This window comes from Hibiscus syriacus, unplaced genomic scaffold (assembly GCF_006381635.1).
Source record: "Hibiscus syriacus cultivar Baekdansim isolate YM2019G1 unplaced genomic scaffold, ASM638163v2 tig00112444_pilon, whole genome shotgun sequence".
In the NCBI taxonomy this organism is placed as follows: domain Eukaryota; kingdom Viridiplantae; phylum Streptophyta; class Magnoliopsida; order Malvales; family Malvaceae; genus Hibiscus; species Hibiscus syriacus.
In genome coordinates this window covers 76374-97112 of record NW_024063333.1, presented here as the reverse complement: position 1 = coordinate 97112, position 20739 = coordinate 76374, and the positions used below count along the sequence as shown (strand labels likewise).

Below are 20739 nucleotides of genomic sequence, written 5' to 3'. Positions count from 1 at the left end.
GACACTGGTTTCCAAAGTTTTAGCTAGTACATCTTGGAGCATTTCTATTGCACGGGAAGCTTCTTTGAAGGCAGTCTAACCCTGGTAAAATCCTAAGGAATTTCAAAACAAATTTCGGATTAGGATCTTAAAAGAATGCATTGCGTAGCAGATGTAATAACAAGCATATCAGTAACAATAATTCTTTCATAAAAGTTCAGAAGTGGGGAAAATCGGATGCTGCCAGAACGATAAATCACCGTATGTTTGAGCTGGTAAGTGTGAAGTTGTTGGCCACAAGGTTCCTACATAAAATTCCACGAAACCAGCTCTTATTAGTAGATGTGAGTATTAGATCGAGCCGAGTCAAAAAATTTCGAGCACCAAAGAGAGCCAAAAGCTACAAACCAGCGATAAAATTAGAAAGCAAAGACAATAAAGGAAGTATCCTGGTTCAAGATACCTACAATTGCAAGCCTGAGTTTACCCAAGAAGGCAAGTTTCCTGATAGAAAATTGTATGATAAATCTCTGCATAACCAAATATAGCAGACAGTAAGTATGAAGTATGACCATATTACCAGAATCAGGAGGATTTAACTGCTTTTACAATTTGATGATTCAATGAATGGAAGCTTCCGGGGAGAGACATGTGATTTTATGTTAGGGGACCAACTTATGATGACTTACATAGTCCGAAGAGAGTCACTCTTTCGGCTGGGAATGAAACCAGAGAGACTATTATTTCCGAGAAACCTGGCAATTTCAATGGCATGAATGAGGGGAATCATGTCAAGTGAAAACCATAAGAACAGACCCTGAGATTCTGATTTCTTACAAATATATGAGAGAATCCATATTGAACAAAACGCTTGGAATTTGACCTGTTAAGTTGTTGAAACTCAAATCCCTGGAACAGAAAGAAGTTAGAAGCTTGGAGTAAGCGAATATCATAAATTACTGAAGCAGTTACTTTTTAGATCAAACTTACAGCTTTTGCAGAGATTGTAATTCGGTGATATAAGATGGCAAACTGCCGCTGAGCAACACATTTCTTAGAACCCTATACGAAACCAAACGAAAGGGAAAATATAAGTATTTCGATGCATAAATCTGGATAAAAACATGCATCTTCCCCCCCCCCCCCCAAAAAAAAAAAATAACAGATGAATTCAGGTAAGGAGTATGTTTAACTTACAAATCAGTCAAGTTTTTTAGATTTCTTACGAAATCCAGAGAAGAACTTCCATTGTATATATCACTGATTCGCCTACATTACATATGAGCATAAGAACGTGTTACATACATACATACATGAACTGGATGGTATACTATCATTAAAAGCAAGATATCTCTACTTACAAAGAAGTTAATTTGGTTAAATTCGCAAAACTGGATGGTATTGGACCTTCAAAAGAGTTCCCTTCAAATCTCCTGTATAAGCATTTGACAGATTAGTCCAACTGATGAAAAATCTATGCAAAATTATCCTTCTTGATGTCTGATTCAGAGAGGGCTTATATGAAGATTATAACCAAGATGTGTTTGATGAATTACAATGATGTGAGCTTTGTCCAGTTATTGCCAACAAAGTCTGGTATCTTGCCTGTGAATGGACTGTCAGATGCCCCCCTGAAATTCAACAAGTCTGAAATTTAGTCCAGATCTGATTCAATTCAATTTAACCGTATAAAGTTAACAACAATAATCTGCCCAACCCGGACATGGAAATGAGCAGTGAGTGGGTAGGTAGGGTGGACAACTGTGATGATGGCCCGAGGGCATCACGAGATTGAATGGGAAGAATGTTACGTTATGGAGAGGAGAGAGACATTAATCTCACATCGGTAACACTGTACAACTTATCAAATATGTTTTTTGGGAAAATAATAATGACATTCAGGCCAAATCAAAGGGAACTCGAGTCACACAAGTCAAACAACAGGTCTTGTTGTTATGGTAAGCACTAGGTAAATTAAGGCAATTTGCATTAGGCTGTAAGCATTAAGGGAAGTGTCTTACACAACTTGCAGGTTTTGAAGTTTAGCAAATGTTGAGGGAATATGACCACCCAATCCACAACTGTTAATGTATCTGCCAAATTCAACCAATCCTTGTTATAATTTCATAGGGTAACCTGTAAAAACAGTCATCTACTTTCCCTGCATATAAGCTAAAAGCAGTTAGAAAACTTACAGTTGTTCAAGGTTGACTAAATTACCAAGTTCTGGAGGCAGTGTTCCAGAGAAATGGTTAACACCAAAAGACCTGCACAATATTTATCCACAGAATGTTCTTGAGAAACTTGAATATATATATACATATATAGTTTCTTCAATTCTTACAGCAGATAGAGCTCCTTGAGATTTCCAAGCTCCTTTGGGATAGGTCCGGAAAAATTGTTGTAAGCAATTGACCTATAAAAAGTAAGATGATAGTGGTTCATCCTTGTACGGTGAGGATTTAGAAATTGTTTTAGGCAATTGAACTATACATATTATCAGATTATATGATCACTCACAGAAACTCTAATCTACTCATGTTTCCAATGAATGCTGGCAAATGTCCAGAGAAGAAGTTTTGGTCAATCTTCCTGCACCACCAAACATTATAAAAGATTATCACTAGTTACTGTAAAACACTATAAAATCTGCATTCATTTGGAAAATATTTCGAAATCGAATTTGGCTTACGAAGATCAAAGGCGAGGAGAAAAACTTACAAGAATGTCAGAAAAGGCAGATCCAAAAGTTCCTTTGGCATCTCTCCCCGTTTATCTAGAGCATAAACCCTCCTAATGGAAGTATTCAAAACATGTAAAATGTTTCTACAAATATCAATGAAGACCCATTTCAACTTATTACCAGTTAACATGAGTGGGACTAGCCTTTGGATCCAACTAGCCTTATTTTAACTGCTATACAATATAATTGCAGAAGAGAAAGGACAAGAAGAAGCTTACAGTCGAGTAATGTGGCAAAGAGTTTTATTGTTGAAGGAACAATCGCATCGAATCGAGGGATTGTTCGAACCATCACCGAAAACAGTGTCATCTTGGCTGAGAGAAGTCCCACTGCAGGGCTCTCCACTGATGTTCCATGAATCCGCTGCTTGTGCATCCCATTGTTGTAATATCGAGTTCAGTGCCCTCACTGTTCCCTCATTCATTAAACACAAAATTCATCTCACTGCTAATAGTAATTTCTTTAAAGCAGAAAGAGCAAGAAGAGTACCTTCTTTAGGATCGGTGGTGGCATTCTGGGCAGTAATGGATTGACTCCATGAAAATAAAACTACCAAGAACAAACATTTCGAAATCATTTTTCTTTTCCCTTCTTTATGTTTTGATTCACAAATGTTTCTCATCATCAAACAACACTGTTGTTAACATCTTTGATCAGTATAAAGACTCCTAAATAACTTGTAAATTATCAAATTTGAATAAGTCCATCACAGACTTCAATGGGACTTATGTAAGTGAGCAAGTTGGTACTGTCCCTCGAGATCTGAATTATTGTTGGGGACAAAGTCTTCGTCTATGTTTTGGTCAATGTAATTAATCCAAAGTGACTGTGGGAAGCTAAAACCCCACCAAATTGAAAAGCTTGAGAACCAAGTTGTAAACTTTCTCAAAAATATTCTATTTTGGCGGCTGACGTTAGATTTCTCCACCAATCTTTTTTAACCAATAATTTCAGATTTGATACTATATTTTACTTTGTTTAATGTTTACCACTAGTACTTTTTAAGAATAAGGTGATTTTTCAAGTGTGTTCCCCTTTTATTAGTTTTACTTTAAAATGTATTACTTTTAGACCCTCATTGAATTTTTTTTGCTTGATAATTACTTTTAATCATTAAAGATAAATTGTAGTTGAATTGTGATAATCATCTTTATATGTACTTTTAGAAGCTCATTAATTCTCTTTTCGAATTGTTTGGTTGAATTTTTAATATTATGTTAATCATATTTTATTTTTAGGGTAAACTATACAATTGACCACTCAATTATTTAGTCTTTTTATTTTTATCATCGATCTTTTAATTTTGTCAATCAGACCACCTAACTATTTAAATGCATTCAATCAAGCCACTAGCTGTTAACAGTTAACGGAAGTGCTGATATGATAGTTAATAAAATTGGTATAATTTACATTTAGTACTTATCACTTACGCAATCTATCAAATTGGTCATAATTTTAAATTAATTCAATATATTTAATCCTCCAATTATATAATGAAATATGTCATGATATCATTAGAGGGCTTTTATTAATTTAATTTATATTTAATTTAAATATTTTTTCACCATTAAGATGGTGACACGTGGCTCCATATGATAGTAAGAAAATAAATTAAAACAACATTGCCCTTGGAGGGGAATGAAGAATCAAACCTGAGACTGCTTGGCTGATATGCAACAACCTTAACTACTGCTCCAAGATTAATTTTTGATATAATGGTTACATCAATTAATATTTATCTTATAATATAATGAAGGCCATAACAATGAAAATAGAAGCAACACGAAAACAATTCGATCCAATCCGGTATAAATTATTAGTTTATTCTTCTATATCTATATTTGAATCGGTCCAAGTTTAAGGCAAAATATATCATTTTTACTATTTAAATTATAATAAATAATTATAAATGTATTATTTTAACTATTTTCAACTATTAATATATTCAAATTGGGGTGAGACCGGATTTAAGATAAGAAATCACTAACTCAACCCCAACCGATATAAATTACTAGTTTACCTTTTTTATATATTCAAAATGGATCGAGTTTGAGGAAAAAATATTATTTTAACCATTTAAAATATAATAAATAATTATAAGTATATTATTTTAACTATTTTAAAATATTAATTTATTTGAATCAAGTTGGGGCGAGTCGAATATAAACAATATATTTTAAAATATTAATTTATTTGAATCAAGTCGTTTTAGTGTTGCTTCTATTTTCATTGTTCTAGCCTTCATTATATTATAAGATAAATATTAGTTGATGTAAGCATAATATTAAAAATTAGTCTCAGAAAAGTGGTTAAGGATGATGCTTATCATCTAAGAAGTATCAGGTTCAACTCTTCTTCCACTTCCAAGGTGTCGAAACGATTTTTACGTGCGGGGAGCGAGATTTTGAAAACCGCGTCATTTTTAATTATTCTCTTTTCAATTGAATTTTTAATTAAAAACAATGCGATTTTTAGAAAACCTCTCGTTTCGAAAATTTGGAAATTCCTTTACGATAAAAACATATGGTTCGAGGAGTCACCACCAATATTTGATTAGGGTGTGATTGGGCACCCAAAAATGTTGTCATTTTAAATAAAAATTAATTTTAATTAAAACAAAAAATTTACGGTCTACGTTACCAAAATCCAAGTTCGGGAGTCGGTTACGTGTGGGGAAGGATTAGCACCCCCACAACACCCTAAATCGGTACCTAGTCGATTAATTAATGTCTTTGCAACGAATTTCACAAGTTTGAGTTTAATTTGATTAATGATCCCTTTAAACAATAAAAGTGCAAATTTGTAACATTGAAAAGCAACAAAATATGTTAATTTAAAATTACCAAGTCATTAGAAAGATAAAGGATATTCGATTATTTAAAAATATCGAGACCAGATCTTTAGGTGAGTTCTAACGATCTTTTCTCAAATAATTTAAATAGCCGAATATTTCTTTTTCTTTCATTCCCAAATTTTAAAGTGATTAATCAATTCTTTTGGTGACATTGTTGAGATACACTTTTAATTTAAAATAGTCAAAACAACCCTCTAGTAAGTTAAGAGAAGACATTCTGATAGTTTTAAATTAAAAGAGTATTCCCATTAATCCGATTATGTAATGGTGACGGATCATGCTTATGAGGATATCATGCAAATCATGCAAAAAGGATGTCATGTAAAAATTGATTAAACATGCGATTAAAATAAATGAGTAAATAAATCTAAAGCTAAAATCACTATTAAACAAAGATCACAAAAAAAACCCTATCAATGCATTACATATTCTAAGATCAAAGTAAAACCGAGACCACCTATAAAACTAAAATGAAAATCGGAAAAATGCTATGCCAAATATGCAACATCACAGAAACTTAAAATAACATACCCACATGACTAAAATGTAACATGCAAAAAGCTTAAAGTCTAAAATCTAAACAATAGAAATGAAACAAATCAACATTTAGGATGGAAATTAAATTAACATAAAATAAATAGACAGAATTAGAAACATGCAAACTTCGACCTAGGGACTAAAACGAAATATGCAGAAACCACAAATCAAATGTATAAAGAACAGACGCTAAATACATTACCAATCAGGACTAAAATTGAATACTCGTAAAATATAAAGAACAAATTAAAAATACTAGACTATATTCTAGGACTAAAAGAAATAAAAGTAAAACTGGAATGGCTCATACGAGGAATAAACCACGCGGGAAATGGTGCCCTAAACCCCCCTAAATGACGACGTTTTAATAATCTAATATATATAATATTTTGGGTGAAAAACAGAACCCTAGCCTCATTTCTGCTCAACACCCCCAGCCGTAACTCTCCTCTCTCACCAGACCCACGCAGCGCTGATCTCTCTTCAAACCACACAGACCACCGATCTGGTGGCCATCTCACGCCCCGATCGATGACAGAAGGAAACACAGGGACGACCCAAACATTGACAACGTGAAACCCCCCTCCAAACTACCTAGCTCAACTAAAAATCGAAACCCAAAGGAGCCACGACCGTCGTATATCGACGCCGCCTCTACTCCGACCTACAAACGACGAATACCACCAAAGCCCAAAGCTACCTCACGCTCACCTTGACCCTATCGTGGTTCGAATAATATCTTAAACAACCCTAAACTATGGCCACCGGCTGGCTACTAAACATCAACGGCTACCCTTCACTCCGGCGAAGACTTGAACAAACTAGGTAAAATCTCCTTCCTCTATTTTTGTATTTTCCTCTTTATTTCTTCTCAAAATTTTCCCTGACTTCGAACAGTGCCCATGCTCGTAGAGAAAAAATTGCTCGCCTACGCTCGAACTCCTTACCCTGACCGCCACACGACTCAACCGACTAAGGTAACCAAGATAAATCTCTTTTTATTCCTATTTATTTTGATTTTAAAATAATACAAGTAAACATAAAGAAAACTGGAAAACAAGAGGAAAAAAACTGAGTGAGGATACCTCGAACCAAATTGTACTTCTATTACTTCTTGGTTTTTTGCATACAATGGTCAGTTTCCTGTCACAACCTATTTTCCCGGGTTTTAGAAATACCCTGATTACATCCAATTTTTGATAGAGTTCCCCTTGTTCTTATTTATGTGGTTGCCTTTTGTTCATGAACCCTATCCCCTATTGTAGGTGTTCATTGTGCTCTCTGTTTGCTGATTTTTTTCTGTTTTGATGACTGATTTTTTTATCACCCCCTTTTAACTATTGATAGTTGGTTTTATTTGTTCTTGCCTTCTCGATCCTCCTCCCCTGGCACCCTCGGAGAACAAAAACAAATATTTTGCAAGGTATGGGCTCGAGTAATGGTGAGCAGGGGCGGCAATAGTGGTTGTCTCGATGGCAGCAGTGGTTGACAGACATGGGTCGATGCGTACTGTCTCGGGGCTCTGGGAGGATCTGCTGCTGGCTCGGGGATTGAGTTGTTGGGTGCAATGCTGCATGGTGATGTCCTCACGTGGACATGCACGAGCATTTGTGGCAGTAAAGTATGGGCAACGTTTAGTGGAGCAACAGTCCCGAGGGACTTTACGTGAGCAGCCACTAAATGGGTTGGGTCAAACTTGGGCCTGCTCTTCTTTATGGGCTCGGGTACTGTAATTATTATTGTAACTATTTGTACTTTAGTTGGGCTTGTAAATGGACATTAGACACTTAAATTTGGAAATTGGAATTCAATTTGTGTCTCGATTTTCATATACGATTCCACTTCCAATCGAGCACCTAAAGCTTTCAAACGCAAAATTCCACGCTTCCTTATTTGAATTAATTCTTCATCGAACACCAACACCTTCACATTATTTCCCAATCATCTTTAAATGGAATTAAAATGTCTGGACAAAATTAGGGTATTACAGCTGCCCCTCTTTGCTCGTTATTGTGAACACAAGAACGTAGCAAAGATAAAAATAACCTAATTTTGTCTGTCTGCAGCGTCTTTTCCCTTCTTCATTAATCTTCTTGACTTTTGCCTCCATCTCACGTGCACAAACCCTTTTAATCGATTGCTCTGCTTCTTTGTACCCGAGAAACTTCGATTTCCTTCCACATCTGATGATCTGATGGTTTACTCCAATACTCTTCTGAGAAAGCATAAAATAGCTTAGATGACTTATATTGTACTTGGGTGTTTTTGTCCAGTTCCATCTTCTTGCTTTAAAATTTGATAAGAGATCTGCGCCACTCCTCCTCCGGGGTAAGTGAGACTTGAAAAATCTTCAGAAAACATGTCTAATCCCTATTCTTTCAGAGAGTATAGGACTTGATCAATCTTCGATCAGCAGGTTCACTCCCTATTTTTCAGGGTGCATGAAACTCGCACAATCTTCCATAAACGTCTATGCTCTCTATTCTTTCAGGGAGTATAAGACTCGAATAATCTTCAGCAAACTTGTTTGCTCCCTTATTCCTTTCAGGGAGTATAGAACTCAAGAAATCTCCTGAAAAATGGGTTCGCTCCCTATTCCTTTCAAGGAGTATAGAACTCGAGAAATCTTCTGATGTGACTCTGCTTCACTACTTTTTAGTGAAGGCTTACAAATTACCCGAAAGATTTAATCATCATGCTCGAAGACTTACTGATGGTCCGAAGGACTTATCATCTTGCTCTAAAGGCTTACAGATGACCCGAAGGGTTTAAGCATCATGCTCGAAAAACTTACTGATGGCCCAAAGGACTTATAAATTGTGAAATTTTGAAAATCACATTCTTCGTTTTCAAAAATTTCATCTTCTTAAAACATCATTTTTTTTTCATTTTCAAATTCAATGAAAACATCCTACCCGAAGGTCTTATGGACGGCCCGAAGGACTTATCATCTTGCTCTAAAGGCTTCTAGATGACCCTAAGGATTTAAGCATCATGCTCGAAAGACTTACTGATGGCCCGAATGTCTTATAAATTGTGAAATTTTGAAAATCGCATTATTTGTTTTCAAAAATTTCATCTTCTTAAAACATCATTCTTTCATTTTTCAAATTCATTTGAAAACATCCTACCCGAAGGTCTTATGGACGGCCCGAAGGACTTATCATCTTGCTCTAAAGGCTTACAGATGACCCTAAGGATTTAAGTATCATACTCGAAAGACTTACTGATGGCCCGAAGGACTTATAAATTGTGAATTTTTGATAATCGCTTTTTTCGTTTTCAAAAATTTCATCTTCTTAAAACATCATTTTTTCATTTTCAAATTCAATGAAAATATCCTACCCGAAGGTCTTATGGATAGCCCGAAGGACTTATCATCTTGCTCTAAAGGCTTACAGATGACCCGAAAGATTTAAGCATCATGCTCGAAAGACTTACTGATGGCCCGAATGCCTTATAAATTATGAAATTTTGAAAATCACATTCTTCGTTTTCAAAAATTCCATCTTCTTAAAACATCATTTTTTTCATTTCCAAATTCATGTGAAAACATCCTACCCGAAGGTCTTATGGATGGCCCGAAGGACTTATCATCTTGCTCTAAAGGCTTACAGATGACCCGAAGGATTTAAGCATCATGCTCGAAAGACTTACTGATGGATTTGCTTCACTACTCTTGTGAAGGCTTAAGATGGAATTGCTTCACTCCTTTCAGGTGAAGGCTTAAGATTGCCTTGAGGACTTAATCATCATGCTCAGAAGGCTTGCTGATGGATTTGCTTCACTACTCTTCGGTAAAGGCTTAAGATTGAGTTGATTCACTATTCTCCGGTGAATGTTTCAGATGGTTTGCTTCACTATTCTTCTGTGAATGATCAAGGTGGTGTTTCACTAATCTCTAGTGAAGGCTTAAGATTGATTTGTTTCACTATTCTCAAATGAAGGCTTAAGATGGTTTGCTTCACTATTCTCAGGTGAAGGCTTAAGATTGCCTTGAGGACTTAATCATCATGTTCGGAAGGCTTACTGATGGATTTGCTTCACTACTCTTCGGTGAAGGCTTAAAATTGATTTGCTTCACTATTCTCAGGTGAAGGCTTAAGATTGATTTGCTTCACTATTCTTCGGTGAAGGCTTAAGATGGATTGCTTCACTACTCTCTGGTGAAGGATTAAGATTGACTTTGCTCCAATCTCATGTGTGCAAGTCTCTCTTCATACACGAAAATCTTTGTTTTTCTTCTACATCTGATGGTCTTCACTTCAAAGCTATACTTCTTTTGTGGATTAGACCTCTCTGTTCTTCAGGGTATGCCTCTTTAAATGTAATTCTTTACATTTAAGGTTTGAAATATTCCTTTCGATCATCAGGATTTTAACATTCTGCATATTCTCTTTTCGCTAGAAGATCTGTCAAAATCATGTATTTATGCATGAAACACGATTGCAATTAAATGTATAAGTGTAATGCATTTTCTTTTATGCAAATGATGTTTTCATGAATGCATAAATGTCGATTTAATCTTCAATTGCCTTCATAGTGGCAAACTCAGTCTTCTTCTACTTGATCATTCTTTTCTTGGGTTTGCTTCGTATACCCGTGTAGCAACTCATAATTTCCAATTTGCATTTTTGGAAGAGCCCTCTGATCTTCTTCTATCTTTTTGTCATCTTTATTTTCTGTCTTCATTTCGGAGAAAGTCTTTTCTCTCTCAACTTCTTGCTACGGTCAGAAATACGGTTGTGTTGCCCCATTTCTGTCATTGGCTCAATTATGCTTTCAGAGTTGTTCTTCCAGGACTTTGCCATTGATTGATGCTCAGTTGATTTGCTTTACAAGGTAAGCTCCGCTCAAATTCACGATCTGCCCCTGACACTTCAGGTTGCGAGACTCATTCTCAATAACTTCTTGGTCTGAATATTGTCATCTCAACATGATGTGGGTTTAGTCGTGCCCCAATATTATCTTATACTGGTACAGGCCTTCAAAATGCCTCATCACCTTAGATTTTAAGGCTCATTCTTCATGCCTTCTTCTTCTTCTAAATCTTGTCATCTCAACCTGATGTGGGTTCAGCCGTGCCCCAACAAATCATAACTTGAATGTTCTCATTCTGGTGTCACTACATAGTAGTGTTTTCAAATAGTTTGAGGGCTTTTCTTCATGCTACTTAAGAAGTGATCAACCATTCTAACACAATGTCTTGCATTTTCATTTGGGCTGAGATATGTGTCCCTTTCAAATATGGCGAGCATCTACTTCTTGATGGGTTATTGACAACGTCATTTGGAAATACTAAAAGCTCTTATTCTTTATCCATTCTGCTCTCTTTAGACCATCTACTTCAAGATTGTGGAATGCTTCACGTTCAGACATTGCTTATTCTTCTTCTCAAATAGAGACACAATGAGCCTCGTCAGCTTTAAGGACCTTTCACATTTTAACTGTCCTGTTTGAAAAATGTTTTCATTCTTTCTCTTATTTCAATGATCAAATAATGAAAGAATTTTATTAAATATTGCCCCTTAATTTAGGCTCGCAATCAAATCAAATCATAGACATGAGTTCACAGAATATCAAAAGAATCAATAGCTCTATAATGTTTTTAGGGTTATAGCTCTTTGACAAGTGTCAAAATTGAGCGGTTGGTTTTAGGTTGGCTTCCTATTTTCTAAAGCTTCGTCCACTAAAATACCATCTCTTTCTTGATCATTGTGGCCATCGCAACATGCCCTTCTTTCTTAGCTTGGTATTTTAATCAGATGCGGAAAAAATGACGCAACTAGTATAATCTATTACTAGACTTCTTAGAACACTTCCATTTCAGTTCTCTGAAATCTTCCATTTGTTCAAGCTTCGTAGACTCCTCTAACCAAGTCAGTGTAGAAATATCGATCTAAAAATGAAATTTCTGAGTGCTCGTATGAAATTGACTATAACATGTGTTCCTTGACTCCCTTAGTCAATCTTTACCGATACTCTTTATTTATAAAATTGATTTAATTTGCCATTTTTTGGCTAGCTAAAATCAGCTTTATTGTAATTTGTCTTTATCGGGCTAGCTGAAGGGTTCATCTCATCACAAAGTCTTTGACTTGACAATCGCAGTGGAGCATACACCGAATTGCCAGGTACCCGATCAAGGTCATGGTTTGAATATAATCTATTCATAAGGCCAGGGCTTTCGAGTTTCCTCTATAACCAATTGCCTTCGCGGAATAGCTCAGCTTTATTGTATACCAATATATTATATCTCTCTATATATATTTTGTTGGGTATGCGGATTCAATTTCTTAAGCTTGTCAAGAAGAACCTGTCATAGTCTAGGTGTTGTTGAAAGTCAGAAAATCTCATTGTTAGAGTTCAATTTCCAAGCAACTGACCTAAACTAGATTCACCTACTCGACTATTCCATCCGTAAAGATCATAATCATCATCGAATGTCGTCAACAAAAAGTATGGTCTAAACAGTTTTGTAACGTCGTACACAAAAAGATGCCCCATGTTGTCCGCTCTTATGCATACCTGAATACCAAGCCTATGGTTCATTCCTTTATGATAGGACAAGGCTATATTGGTCCTTGTAATAAAAATGTACGGTGTTCGATTGTAAATTCTGGGGGTAAGGTCCAGGGTCCTTGTTTTATCAGGTTTCAACCTTGTCATTTTGTCAAAGATTTATAACTCTAATCATTAAAGAGCTTTTAATTCAATTTATATTCAAAGAATTTCAAGTCATGAATTCGATTCAATGCTCACCATCCTTAAAGTAACATGAATTCATTTAAATATCATTACAAAAAATTGATGAGAAAGTCCAAAAAACATGTTCAAACAAGATGTTGCAAATGATAAAAAGTTTCATGATGAACAAAATGATTTCTGCGCAGTCAGGATGCCCCATTATTCTTCTGATGCAGTGACGTTTGACTCGATCGGTTGTTACACATTATGTTCTGGTGCCCCACTCGAGCTCGTCATCCATTGTTTCACCAATTCTTGTATCAACGTCCCATTTTCCACAAGAATTTCTATCTTCTTAAACAGAGGCCTACAATTCTCCGTAGAATGCCCCAATGCCCCCAAGTGAAAATAACAAACACTATCTTGATCATAACTATGAGAAAAAGGGTCTGGTTGCACTTTCACTGGCCTTGGTGTGAGGTATTGACCTTTAACCAAATAAGGATATAGATCCGAGATAGAAGTTTGGAACACTTTCAAAGTATTTTTTCGATCTTGAGATTTTCCTTAGATGACTCGAGTAACTTGCTACCCCTTTTTTTTTTGCGGTTGTGGGAGCTCTGGACGTGACATTCATTCACCTCATCATCTCTTCGTTCTTTATTTCTTGAGATTTTGGAAGTGACTTTCAAGTTTCCCTTACTGATTGCATCTTCAATTGACTCTCCAGCCAGCATAAGATCCTTGAAGTCATTCGTCGAATTTTCCAACATTAACTCAAAGAAAGAAGCCGGAAGAGAATCGTGAAACATATGTCATATTTCCTCTTTTACCAAAGGAGGTTGAACTTGCGCTGCCACTCCTCTCCATCTTAGGGCATATTTTTTAAAGCTCTCAGTAGCTTTCATCCTTATCTTTTGAAGGTGATGATATTTTGGGGCTAAGCCTTTAACATATTGATATTGCCCCAGAAAAGCATCAGCTAGGTTGACCCATGTCTTGATCTGCTCTTTGTTCAAACAATTGTACCATACTACAGCTGGCCCAACCAGACTATCATGGAAGTAATGAATCAACATATTATCATCATCTAAGTACCCTTCCATCTTTCTGCAAAACATTTTCAGATGAATTAGGGGACAATTGGTGCCATCATATTTCTCAAAATTAGGCACCCTAAATTCATGTGGGATGACCAAATCAGGGACCAAACTGAGTTCTCTGGCTTCTAACTCCTTCTGAGTGGCATTAACAACCTTCATATTTTTAACGGCTTCATTCAACCACTTGAATTTGTTCTCAAACTGCCCATAATTGACGAGGCTCTTCCCTTGGTTTGAGTTAGATTCTCTGGGGCAAATTATCACTCTTGATGCATTAGTTTGATGAAATTGATTTCCTTTATCCTCCACTTTCTCTTTACCCACAACCTGTGGTGTCGACACCTGGATCATTTGATTCGATGCATCTTATAGAGAACCCGATGCTTGATTCCTCGTATCTTGTTGTGACCCGACCAACTGTTCTTGCAATGGATCTTGTGATTTCTCATTAACTTGCTCTATCGCTTCCATTTGTTTGTTCATGACGACGAGGAAGAGTATAAATGAATGACCTTGTTATTTCTGTCACATAATCTTTCATAAGTTATTTACATGTTTTCATAATCAATGCATATAAAAAATGCTTAAACAAATACATGCAATGCAAATGCAAATGCACGAGGTGTTAATCCCGAAAGTGACCACTTATAGAACAACCATTCACTTAGACAACAAGAATTCAATAAGTACACCATGTAGTCAAAATACAACTGTGAGTCTTCATCTTTTCATTTCCTTGAGTCGTACTCTTCATGGGATCTAGTATTGCATCTCCAAAATCGTCGTCGTATTCCATCACCTTTGATGACGTCAAATGTCCTTAAATTGAATCTTGAAATCTCCATCCTTACCTTCAGTGAGAAGTGGTCTTCATGTCTTTATGAATGATCTTCTCGTCCTTGTGAATGGTCTTCTCGTCTTTGTGAATGATCTTCTCGTCTTTATGAATGGTCTTCTCGTCCTTGGTATGACTATATATATCTTTTGATTCAACATCTTGACCTTTACACCTTTAAAGGAAATTTCCAATCCACTTTAGATCTCTTCATTCCTTGGGTGCCCTTCTTCATGGATCGTTTGAACATCTCTGGATCTCCCGGTTTTGACTACATAGTGGAGAATTTCTTGCCTCAATATGGTCAGCCTTCTTGCTAGTCAATCACCTGTCAATCAGCCTTCTTGCTAGTCAATCAGCCTTCTTGCTACTCAATATGCTTAGTACGGGAATATAAAACCTAACCGCATGCTTTTCTAGTTCTCATACTTTTTGCAAAAACCAATAACTTCGAGGAAAAGGTTAGAATGAGTTTCCCCTTCGTGTCTGCGGACAGGGATTCAACATAAGACGGGCAGAGTATTGGTATCACTAACAAGGTCCTCGAATTATCCTTTGCTGGTGCCCCCTTGGGCTTGTCAGACCCTCGATCCTCACCCATCATAGGCTTAAAACGGATCAAGTTCAATTCGAGAGGATATATTTCCCTATGTCCATACGAGGAAACTCAATGTTTCACTCGTAAACATAAGGCATGTACCCCAGAGGTTACTTGCTAAAGCTCATGCGGAGAAAAGTAATTTTTCCCACGAAAGCGTAGCGTTCACCCCTACCTAACAGGACAGAGCACAGTAAGAGGCTCTAAATATCGAAAGGTTGTAGCGACAGTAAGGGGAAACCCATAATCCTTTACCTCGATCCAAGGAAATCAACAAACTAAAGTCAGAAAACTGAAACACGCAAATCACACGTTAGTACAACTATTTATTAGTTAACCAAATAACAAATTAAAATGTAAACTAGAAATTTAAAACAAACAATGGATCAAAAACCAAATTAAAGCGAACTTACAACTTACGTTTGCAAAGACAATTAATCAATCGACTATTGGCCTGACTCTCTACAAAAAAATTCCCCAACGGAGTCGCCAAGCTGTCGAAACGATTTTTACGTGCGGGGAGCGAGATTTTGAAAACCGTGTCATTTTTAATTATTCTCTTTTCAATTGAATTTTTAATTAAAAACAATACGCTTTTTAGAAAACCTCTAGTTTCGAAAATTTGGAAATTTCTTTACGATAAAAACATATGGTTCGAGGAGTCGCCACCAATCTTTGATTAGGGTGTGATTGGGCACCCAAAAACGTTTTCATTTTAAATAAAAATTAATTTTAATTAAAACGACAAATTTACGGTCTACATCACCAAAATCCAAGTTCGGGAGTTGGTTACGTGTGGGGAAGGATTAGCACCCCCACAACGCCCTAAATCGGTACCTAGTCGATTAATTAATGTCTTTGCAATGAATTTCACAAGTTCGAGTTTAATTTGATTAATGATCCCTTTAAACAATAAAAGTGCAAATTTGTAACATTTAAAAGCAACAAAATATGTTAATTTAAAATTACCAAGTCATTAGAAATATAAAGGATATTCGATTATTTAAAAATATCGAGACCAGATCTTTAGGTGAGTTCTAAAGATCTTTAGGTGAGTTCTAACGATCTTTTCTCAACTAATTTAAATAGCCGAATATTTCTTTTTCTTTAATTCCCAAATTTTAAAGTGATTAATCAATTCTTTTGGTGACACTGTTGGGATACACTTTTAATTTAAAATCGTCAAAATAACCCTCTAGTAAGTTAAAAGAAGCCATTCCGATAGTTTTAAATTAAAAGAGTATTATCTTTAATCCGATTATGTAATGGTGACATATCATGCTTATGAGGATATCATGCAAATCATGCAAAAAGGATGTCATGTAAAAATTAATTAAACATGCGATTAAAATAAATGAGTAAATAAATCTAAAGCTAAAATCACTATTACACAAAGATCACAAAAAAAACCCTATCAATGCATTACATATTCTAAGATCAAAGTAAAACCGAGACCACTTATAAAACTAAAATGAAAATCGGGAAAATGCAATGCCAAATATGCAACATCACAGAAACTTAAAATAACATACCCACATGACTAAAATGTAACATGCAAAAAGCTTAAAGTCTAAAATCTAAACAACAGAAATGAAACAAATCAACATTTAGGACGGAAATTAAATTAACATAAAATAAATAGACAGAATTAGAAACATGCAAACTTCGACCTAGGGACTAAAACGAAACATGTAGAAACCACAAATAAAATGTATAAAGAACAGACGCTAAATACATTACCAATCAGGACTAAAATTGAATACTCGTAAAATATAAAGAACAAATTAAAAATACTAGACTCCATTCTAGAACTAAAAGAAATAGAAGTAAAACTGGAATGGCTCATACGAGGAATAAACCACGCGGGAAACGGTGCCCTAAACCCCCTAAACGACACCGTTTTAATAATCTAATATATATAATATTTTGGGTGAAAAACAGAACCCTAGCCTCATTTGTGCTCAACACCCCCCAACCGTAATTCTCATCTTTCACCAAACCCACGCACCGCTGATCTCTCCTCGAACCACACGGACCACCGATCTGGTGGCCATCTCACGCCCCGATCGATGACAGAAGGAAACACAGGGATGACCCAAACATTGACAACGTGAAAACCCCTCAAAACTACCTAGGTCAACTAAAAATCAAAACCCAAAGGAGCCACGACCGCCGTATATCGACACCGTCTCTGCTTCGACCTCCAAAGGACGAAGACCACCAAAGCCCAAAGCTACCTTACACTCACTTTGACCTTATTGTGGTTTGACTGATATCTCAAACAACCCCAAACTAGGGCCACCTACTGGCCACTAAACATCAACGGCTACCCTTCACTCCGACGAAGACTTGAACAAACTAGGTAAAATCTCCTTCCTCTATTTTTTGTATTTTGCTCTTTATTTCTTCTCAAAATTTTCCCTTACATCGAACAATGCCCATGTTCGTAGAGAAAACACTGCTCGCCTACGCTCGAACTCCTTACCCTGACCGCCACACGACTCAACCGACTAAGGTAACCAAGATAAATATATTTTTATTCCTATTTATTTTGATTTTAAAATAATACAGGTAAACATAAAGAAAACTGGAAAACAAGAGGAAAAAAACTTAGTGAGGATACCTCGAACCAAATCGTACTTCAATTACTTCTCGGTTTTTACAATGGTCAGTTTCCTGTTACAACCTATTTTCCTGGGTTTTAGAAATACCCTAATTACATCCAATTTTTGATGGAGTTCCCCCTGTTCTTGTTTCTATGGTTGCCTTTTATTCGTGAACCCTATCCCATATTGTAAATGTTCACTGTGCTCTCTGTTTGCTATTTTTTTTTCTGTTTTGATGGCTGATTTTTTTGACACCCCCCTTGTAATTACTGATAGTTGGTTTTATTTGTTCTTGCCTTCTCGATCCTCCTCCCCTGGCACCCTCGGAGAACAAAAACAAATATTTTGCAAGGTATGGGCTCGAGTAATGGTGAGCACGGGCGGAAACAGTGGTTGTCTCGATGGCAGCAGTGGTTGACAGACATGGGTTGATGCGTACTGTCTTGGGGCTCTGGGAGGATCTGCTGCTAGCTCGGGGACTGAGTTGTTGGGTGCAATGCTGCATGGTGATGTCCTCACGAGAGCAGGCATGAGCATTGGTGGCAGTAAATTATGGACAACGTTTAGTGGAGCAACAGTCTCGAGGGACTTCACGTGAGCAGCCACTAAATGGGTCGGGTCAGATTGCTACAAATGGGCTCGGGTTGTAACCGGGTCAAACTTGGGCCTGCTCTTCTTTGTGGGCTTGGGTCCTATAATTATTATTGTAACTATTTGTACTTTAGTTGGGCTTATAAATGGACTTTAGACACTTAAATTTGGAATTTGGATTTCAATTTGTGTCCCGATTTTCATATACGATTCCACTTTTAATCGAGCACCTAAAGCTTTCAAATGCAAAATTCCACGCTTCCTTATTTGAATTAATTCTTCATCGAACACCAACACCTTCATATTATTTCCCGATCATCTTTAAATGGAATTAAAATATTCGGACAAAATTAGGGTATTACACAAGGACAGTGTTGTTTCAATTTATTTTCCTTCCATTAGATGGTGCCACGAGTTACCATTTGATTAGAGGAAAAATATTTAAATTAAATATAAATTAAATTAATAAAAGCCCTTTAATGATATCGTGACACATGACATCATATAATTAGAGAATTAAAAATAATGAATTAATTTAAAATTATTGCCAGTTTGATAGATTATGTAAGTAGTAAGGACTAAATGTAAATTATATCAATTTTATTAAATGTCACGCCATCACTTTCGTTAACTGTTAATGGCTAGTGGCTTAATTGAATGCATTTAAATAATTGTGTGGTTTAATTGACAATAATTCAAAAAATGGTGATCGAAATGAAAAAGGGTTATATTTATTTTCAAGGTAAACTATACAATTGACCACTCAATTATTTATTCATTTTATTTTTACCACCGATCTTTCAGTTTTATCAATCAAACCATATAATTATTTGATTGTATTCAATCAAACCATTAGTGCTTAACATTTAACATAAATGGTAACGTGCTTGTTAAAATATTTGGTATAATTACACATTTTGTCGTTGTTACTTGCATATTATATTAATTTGGTATTAATTTTAATAAATTAAATTTAATTTAGTTATCGAATCGGATAAAGTCATATGTCATCATTTTATTATTGGATTAAACTTATTTTAATTTATTTTTAATTTAATATATTTAAATTCCACCAAACATAAGATAACACATGTGGGGCTCAAACCTGGGCCCTATGGTTTATAATGGGAGCATTCAACCATTGAGGCAAATGGTTTTTTTTTTTTTTGTTTAAGGTACACAAATATATTTATTATATATAGTATATCAATGTATAAATTTTTAATATTTTATACCTTTTAATTTAAGTTCACACACTAAATTAAATTCACATCTAAACATTAAAAAATATATTTTATTTTATTTTTAACTTATTAAATATATTTTATTTTTATTTAAAAATATATTTTAATATTATTTTAACTTAAAGAATATATTTTATTCCTATATTAATTTTTAAAAAATATATTTAAAATGAAATTAAAATAAAATATATTTCATAAGTAAGATAAAAATAAATATATTTAAATTAAATAAGTCTAAACTATATTTTTAAATTAAAAAAATATATTTAATAAATTAAGATAAAATATATTTTTAATTTTAATATGTGACTTTAATTTAAAATATATTTTTTAAAAATAAAATAAGATTAATATATATTTTTAATTTAAAATGATATTAAAATATATTTTTAAATTAAATTAAAAATAAAATATATTTAATAAGTTAAGAAAAAATAAAATATACTTTTAAATATTAAGATTTGAATTTAATTTATTATGTAAATTTAAATTAAAGCACATAAAATATTTAGGTGTTTGTTCAACGGTTTAAAGTTTCCATTATCAGCCAAAGACCCCGTGTTTGAATCTCCTTGGAGTCGGTTGTAGTTTGTGATTGGTGGAAAGTAAATATATAGAATTAAAAAAAAATTAAAAAAAATAATCTCTAATTGGTTGATGACACATGACTTCATCTAATTGTGTGATTAATTTATTTTATTTTTTAAAATTAGGATCAAATTAATATAATAAGCAAGTAACAATGACCATATATGTAATTATACCAAATGTTTCGTCACCATTTCCGTCTAATGCTAACGGTTAGTAGTTTGATTAGATACAATTAAATAGTTATGTGGTATGATTTACAAAGTTAAAAGATCGATGATAAAAGTAAAAGAGCTAAATAGTTGAGTGGTCAATGTTATAGTTTACTCTTATTTTTTAATGACTAGTTTGTATACTTTGATGATTTTAGCGTT

The 20739-nt window shown here is 34.9% G+C and overlaps 1 protein-coding gene across 4 annotated transcripts in view; it reads right to left on the bottom strand.

The window, feature by feature from the left end:
• The window catches only part of LOC120179734 (probable LRR receptor-like serine/threonine-protein kinase At1g56140), a 49172-nt gene that overhangs the window by 20550 nt on the left and 7883 nt on the right, over nt 1-20739 (bottom strand). Inside the window, exons 1-16 of one of the 4 annotated variants that reach the window (XM_039185253.1) lie at nt 3212-3319; nt 2941-3130; nt 2701-2772; nt 2500-2571; nt 2324-2395; nt 2175-2246; nt 2001-2072; nt 1536-1610; nt 1341-1412; nt 1177-1248; nt 970-1041; nt 817-888; nt 669-734; nt 447-509; nt 240-284; nt 31-92 (exon numbers count right to left, since the gene is read on the bottom strand). In XM_039185253.1, the coding sequence (XP_039041184.1) occupies nt 31-92; nt 240-284; nt 447-509; nt 669-734; nt 817-888; nt 970-1041; nt 1177-1248; nt 1341-1412; nt 1536-1610; nt 2001-2072; nt 2175-2246; nt 2324-2395; nt 2500-2571; nt 2701-2772; nt 2941-3130; nt 3212-3299 (1237 nt within the window). In that variant the 5' untranslated portion in view covers nt 3300-3319. Of the gene's footprint in view, nt 1-30; nt 93-239; nt 285-446; nt 510-668; nt 735-816; nt 889-969; nt 1042-1176; nt 1249-1340; nt 1413-1535; nt 1611-2000; nt 2073-2174; nt 2247-2323; nt 2396-2499; nt 2572-2700; nt 2773-2940; nt 3131-3211; nt 3320-20739 lie in introns of those variants that run through there. The other 3 variants (XM_039185255.1, XM_039185256.1, XM_039185254.1) reach the window with 3 other exon arrangements.